Source organism: Monopterus albus, unplaced genomic scaffold (genome assembly GCF_001952655.1).
Source record: "Monopterus albus unplaced genomic scaffold, M_albus_1.0 scaffold99.1, whole genome shotgun sequence".
In the NCBI taxonomy this organism is placed as follows: Eukaryota; Metazoa; Chordata; class Actinopteri; order Synbranchiformes; family Synbranchidae; genus Monopterus; species Monopterus albus.
The window spans coordinates 185,404-192,449 of NW_018127979.1; the positions used below are offsets into that span (position 1 = coordinate 185,404).

The 7,046-nt window shown below is 39.5% G+C and overlaps 1 protein-coding gene across 1 annotated transcript in view; it reads left to right on the plus strand.

Annotated features, from left to right (window-relative positions):
• The window catches only part of cerkl (CERK like autophagy regulator), a 30,885-nt gene extending 23,892 nt beyond the window's left edge, over positions 1-6,993 (plus strand). The window contains exons 7-14 of the mRNA XM_020609465.1: positions 68-153; positions 3,147-3,324; positions 3,815-3,880; positions 4,074-4,099; positions 4,196-4,304; positions 4,389-4,485; positions 5,819-6,018; positions 6,626-6,993. Coding sequence (XP_020465121.1) covers positions 68-153; positions 3,147-3,324; positions 3,815-3,880; positions 4,074-4,099; positions 4,196-4,304; positions 4,389-4,485; positions 5,819-6,018; positions 6,626-6,704 — 841 coding nt within the window. The 3' untranslated portion in view covers positions 6,705-6,993. The remainder of the gene's footprint in view (positions 1-67; positions 154-3,146; positions 3,325-3,814; positions 3,881-4,073; positions 4,100-4,195; positions 4,305-4,388; positions 4,486-5,818; positions 6,019-6,625) is intronic.
• The last annotated feature ends 53 nt before the right edge of the window (positions 6,994-7,046 follow it).

The following is a 7,046-nucleotide window of genomic DNA, read 5'->3' on the forward strand; positions in this document are numbered from 1 at the left end:
AGACATGCTCATAAAGATCGCCCTGCTGCAGCAGATTTGACACCCTTTTACTAACTGCCTGTCTGTCCATCTTTACAGGCTCTACAGACGTGGTCTCCTGTTCAGTTCATGGAGTCAGAGACCCAGTCACTGCAGCCCTGCACATCGTCCTGGGTAGATTCTACTTGTTCTTGATCACATTATCCTAGCTCCATAGTCACACTGGCTGTGGTGGGTTCTATTGGGTCTATAGTTGTGCTGCCTATAGATTTTGACAGTCTTGGATGACTTTTATATTCAGATTCCTCTGGTTGGTTCTGCATGTTCTAGATCTATAGTTAAGGACTCCTTGGTGGGTTCTGCCTGTACTGCTGTAGATCTGTAGTCATGTTGTATTGGATGGGTTCTGCCTGTTAGCTGGGTTCACCTGTTCTAGATCTGTAGTCAGGGGTTCTTCCTGTTTTACCCCTAAAGTCACATGGTCCTGAGTGGGTGTCATCCTGTTCTTCCTGGGTGGATTTTAATCTGTTTTAGATCTACATTTTCCTGAGTTGGATCTACCTGTTCTGGATGCATTCTTCCAATTCTAGTTCTATTATTAAATCGTTCTACCTTTTTTTAACCTGTGGTCATGCTATCAGAAGTAGGTTGTACCTTTTCTAGATCTGTACTAGAGTGCTACCTGTCAGATCTACACTGATGCTATACTGAGTGAGTTCTACCTGTTGTAGAGCTATAGTTGTGTCCCCATTGTTGTTTTTGTTTATATAATTTACTCCATGTGACTCACAGTGAGCCAGTCAGGAGTTTGTGCTGTTGCAAAGCTTCGATATGACTGGCTGACACTCCCTCAGACTGGCAGCATGGACACAGTTTGAAAACAGACGGCGTGACTAGACTCTAGAGGAAGGGCGCAAACAGATGTTTAATAGCACGATCAGTTTCACTCTAAATCCCAGATTTATGCTGCTCACTGTGGCTCTGCCCCCTTCACTTCTCCCTACCTTTTCTCAGGTAAACCTGCCGACCAATCAGCTGGCCACAGCACAGGCTGCAGTGTAATAAACGGTGTAAGTGGTGTGTGACAGATGGCAGTATTCAGTGGCTGTAATTGAACTAATTCCTGAACAATAGAAAACAGTTAAAATTCCCAGGCAGGAAGCAGTTCCCACGGACACCAGGTGACTACAGGTGAGGTCAGTTGTGAACATTCTATACCTAGATTGTCTGTTGTGATACCTCAGTGCGTGATATCATGAACTCTATGAAGCTGGTAAGTGATGGCCACATTATGTACAGTCTTTTGTAACCAGGCATTCGTAGTTTACATCGTTGCTTGGATACAGGAGGTGATGGGAGGGGCAAAGAACTGTTAGGAGCTGCTTACAGTGTTAGTTTGAATAGAGTCACACCCTCTAGGCCGAAAAGAAATTAGGTAGAGTAGCTTTAAGTACTGAAATATATGGATATATGACATTAAAAATTCTAAAATCTGAAATATCTTTCAGTAAACTGGAAACCCATAATGGTTATAATATGGTGAATGAGTTTAAACTCCACTTTCATTCAAATTAAGCCACTATAAAGCTTAACTCAAACAAGTGTTTAACTTAGCTGGTACGACCACTCATGAACTACGTTTTTACCTAACATAAAAATTTTAAATTTGAGAAGATTGGCGAATGTTACAAATTCTCTAAAATCTCTTGTACGTGTGATTTTAATAACAAATCTGTTCGTGTGACTGGTTCTTGATGATGATGTTTGTCCATATTTGTGAGGATCAGATCACATTTTATGACCAATTAATGCAGAAAGCCACTGTTGGTATAAATCCTTCAGAACATAAGCTGCCTCCTAGAATAATAACTTAACTTTGACTGAGGGGAAAAATATCATAATGAAAAACATGAGAAAAAAACTGAAGAAAACAAAAATATACATGATGAGACATGAAATACGCGATTTTTTTTATTATGTGCTGAAAACATTTTAGATAGTTTACATTCAGTTTGAAAACCAACCTTTCCAAATTTCATATCTGCTGTGAATTATCAGTGTAATAATGATTTTTTTAAATATATAAATTTATAACATAAACTCTCAAGCTGTTGTTCATGTGGTAAAAACAAATATAGGTTGGGCCTTTAAGAAGCACTGCAGGTTTGATCACTGACTGTTTCAGCTTTAATCCTGTACACACACTCAAAAACACACACACACAACATGCCATATGGTGAGGAAATCAGATTCTCTCCAGAGAGACAGACAGGTAGTCAGACAGACAGACAGGTGGGGAGACAACAGTTCGCTAGGTTACGGCAGGTATGTGGCCAGATGGCACACCAAGTGTGTGTATGTGTGTCCATCTGAAAGCTGATCAAGCATCTTGTTGAATGGTCTAAATGATGAAATAATTTTGACGGGCTTGATTATAGTTGTATTCCAGTTTATTCTGTGTTTCATACTGCGTTCACTGTCAGTAGTCTGAAATTGAGGTGAGGCTTTCACCTAGATTGTTGAAGAAAAAGAAACAAAAATCAGGACTCTGCTGGTGTTCAAAGCTAACAGCAAGTAGCTGTTGTTTTGCATATGTTTAGTGGTCCATCCATAGTTTACCGGTGAAATGAAACCTGTGCTGTAAAGAAGGTGTCATAGTTTAACAAAAGAAACAAATCATTCTTACAGAAATGTTTTTGTTCACATTGAAACCTTCATTAGCAGATTGTGTTTCCAAGAGGCTCAACAGCCTCATGTTTTTCCTGTAATATTTTCACAGAATAAAAGACACATAATATAGAATTAGTCATAAAGAAAATTTCCACCCAAAGTCGGGCAAGTCTTACTGCTCTGGAAAACAGAGTATAATTTCACCTTCACTTACACTCAGAGACTTATTTGGTCAGTCTACTGCAGGGCGTGTGTTCTCACTGAAGTTACATGGATATTAACACACACACACAGTCCTGACCTCTTTCTGTCACCCATATTTGAAGAACTGCTTTTCATGAATATTAATAAACCTCTCACCATATGACCACTTGGCCTCATTACAGGCTGTGTTTCTGTGAGGAGGGTTCTAATTTTTTTCTAATAAATATTCATCATTAAACAGAATCTTCTTCAAGCACCAGTATTTACCCCACCACCACACCCCCTCTCTGTAGGTCACCTGCAGCAGGTAGACATGTGCAGCTTCTGGTCTCAGGGCCAGTTGGTGCGTTTCGGCTTCTCCGCCCTGTTTGGATTTGGTGGGCAAAGCTTGGCAAGAGCGGAGAAGAAGAGGTGGATGCCATCATCACGGCGACGAGAGTACGCTCTGGTGAAGACACTGGCTAGACTGAGGTGACAAACACACATATTTTCAAGTTATATACAACACATATAACAGCATCCTGTTAATCCAAGGTCCAAATGTAGACAGGGTCGTATGTTTAACCTATAAATCTCTCAGAAATAAATCAGTGATTTTAAGATTACAAATAAAATTCACATAATTTAATATTTTGGACACCTAATAATCATCATCAGTTTATGTCATCGTTGACAAGTGTGAAGTCGCACAACTGCAGTTTTATGTAAAATGCCATACTGTGCATTGTATTGTGGGATGCTAAGCTGAAAGCAGTGCACATGCCATTTCGGGTCCATACACATTGAAATTTTAACAAAATGAAAAGTCAGAGGCTTATCAAAGTAATTTCAATTAATTAATTCATTCATTTATTGAACATGAATGTGTGCACAACATTTTATGGCAATCCCTTTAATAGTTATTGAGACTTTAAAATTTATACTACATTTAATTTTTTTCATATTTCTCTGTCTCCAACAGACCTGAGGACTGTCAGCTGTCTTTTCTACCAATAAGAGAGTCAACCAGGTATCTGTTTGATCATCAGTAAGAAACTCTCTTAATCTCGCACACACACACACACACACACGAGACAGCCAGTTTTAGGCCATCTTAAGACTTAGATTAATGCTTGATTTAATAACTAAACATTGTGAGATTATTAGCATGTCTGTGGTTCACTCCAAAATGAATACAACTGTCTGTCATGTTTAAAACAAAGTTTACTCTCCTCTCTCAGAGACCAGGACCAGGACCCAGACTCAGGTGAGAAAGATACTTGTCTGTTTTCAGATGGACAGACTTCCATCTCGGTCATCCAGTTTGAGTTACTGTTTGCCTTTCTGTGATTGGTCAATGCAGATGAGGAGAGGTCCTGGACAACCATTCAGGGCCTGTACCTGAGCATCAGCATCATGTCCATCCCATGTCTGAGTCCACACGTACCTCGAGGTCTGGCTCCCAACACCAGGTACACAGGTGTATGATGAGCAGCTGTGTTACTTCATCATGTTTCTGCTACTGACTGTACTTCTTCACTTACTGTGTGTGACAGTTTGTCAAATGGCAGTGCAGCGCTGATCACCGTAGGAAATACTTCCAGGTCAGAGTTCATCAAACACCTGAAGCGATACAGCAGCTCTAGTGACCAGGTGAGAGCAGCAGTGTCTCAGATTTTGAAGACAAAATAGAAACAACATCAACATTATTCAGGATTAGGTTAAGAGGGTTCAATATGGCTTCAATATCATTATCAAACCTAAATGCAGTATTAAGTTTACTTATTGAATCCATTATGTAAATCTATTAAGAGATGTTGCAATATTTGGCCAAAAAAAAAAGATTCCCTGCTCATTAAACAGTAAACAGACAGAGATGGAGACTAGCTGGTGAACGTAGCAGAGCATCCAGAAAATGATCAAGTATGTTTAAAGGATGAGATGAAGTCAAACGTTTTTGGTCCCAGGGTGATATTCATAAAGTACCCAGTAGTACTTAAAGTAATTAGCAGCACTTTATCATTAAAGTGATGTACATTAATGCATCAGTAATTACAATCCAGTTATATATACTGCATTACTCTAACATGGTCACTTTCACTTTTGGTGCTTTAATGGAGATTTGATGCTCATACTTTTGTACTTCAGTAAATTTTTAATTCCATATACAGTATGAGTACATGAGTATTTCTACACTGTTTTTTTCTGCTTTTTCTTACTAACATCTGAGTTCTTCTTCCACCACTACCGACTCTTGACCTTGTCATCCTCACGCTCCTCCTGTTACAGAGCAAACAAAAAACAAACTAGTTAGTGAGTGGATTAGCCTGGTTCAGCCTGACCTGCCCTGTCAGACTGCACACTAACCCACTTACTAAATATACTGATAGTCCTGCAGTGCAAACATGTTGTTTACTCACTGACCTACATGTCAGACATGACGAGATGAGGGTTTCCTGGTGGAGCAGGAGACATAAGTTCTACATATATTTTGTGTGAGGAATCTTAATTTGTATATTAACTGAAATTATTAAATTACATGTGGTGGAGTAAAAAGTAAAATATTATACTATATATCTCAGAACTATAGTGGAGTAAAATTATATAGTGCCATGAAATAGAAATACTTAAGTAAAGTACAGATACCTGAAAAACTGAATACATCCAGGATGTTTATTCTGTATAAAACTGGATGATGCACAGCTAAGGAAAAAAGAACAAACGTGAGGAGGAAAGACCAACAGACAGATGGACGAGACAGGCTGTCTGACTGTCTGTTGGTCTTTGCTGCCCCCAGTTGGAGCTCCCTAGTGTTTCAGTAGGGAGAGCAGAGGGCATTAATCAGGAAAAAGCCCAGTCTCTGCTGCAGATTAAAAAGCTGTTTAATGAGGATCTTAATGAGATTTTTTGAGTTGCCCAGGTGACCTCTGACATGCATACTGACACACTGCTATCTGTCTGTTTTTGTCTGATTGTCTGTCTGCAGTTCAGTTTCTCCTTCGTGGAGACGCACACCGTGTCAGCGGTGAGGATCTGCCCCCGGTTGCTGACTGAGTGGTCTGAGACAGAGAGTGAGGAGGAGGAGGGCGAGTCCAAATCCACACCCATCATCCAGTCAGATGGAAGCACCTTCCCCTGGAACATCGACGGAGAGCTGGTGGAGATTGCAAGCGAGGTGCTCGTCAGGTAAGATGCTCAACGATACTGAAAAAGTATCAGAAATATAGTGTAGTATTACACCAAGCAAAGCAAGGACTGCAACCAATGATTAATTCAGTTTCTGATTAATCAGCCAACTATCTTCCTGACACAAATTGTCACAAAACTGAAAAATACTCAACACAATTTTGCTACAAAATGTCTTCAAATTTACCTTATTAAAGGCCATAATTATTAAAGGGTCATCAGTAAGCTGTGTCATGATTTGAGTAACATATTAGTCAAGTTCAATTGTATTTATACTAAAGTAGTCACCAGGGTTGTCTTGAGTTGGGCTTTAAACTTTTCACAGAAAACACATTACAAGTTGAAGGTGTGGCAGCTCCCACAGATTACTTAAAATGTGGAGAAAAAGAACAAAACTATCAGAATGAACTGATACCACCAGGGGAAATTAGATAGTTTTCTTTTTGTGTGGTTTAGGTGAACTGACCCTTTTACCTGGTGCATAATCTTACATTTTTATTTCATTATGCTACATTATATTAAATATCAGAAACAAAACTCAGACCTCACACCTGTATCACCTGGCTCCTGAACATACTGTACGTCTGATTCCGCATGGTGCCTTCAGGGTCCACCCACAGCTCATCACTCTGTACGGGGAGGAGATGGACGAGGCCGAGTCGACTGTCTCCTGCAGCTGCATCTGAGTCCAGCAGTGGTCGCTCTGTACGTGCATGTCACCATGGTACCACAGTGACACAGCAGCGCTTTCTCTAGGTCATGACTGTTTCCACGGCAATGTACGAGAACTAATGCAAAAAGGCACAAAAGTAATGACAGAGCTTTGCTGCTTCCTGTTAAAGCTGCATTAATTGACTTTTTACAGGTTGATTAATTGATTCATTTTGTAGCTTTAATATTCAATAAAGTAATTCGTAAGATACCTTTAACTCGAAACTACCTGTCTTTGATAATTTTAATAATAAGTTTATAACTTAAGCAACTAATGTTTTACTTTCAAATTCATGTTTCCATTTTATTTTAATACT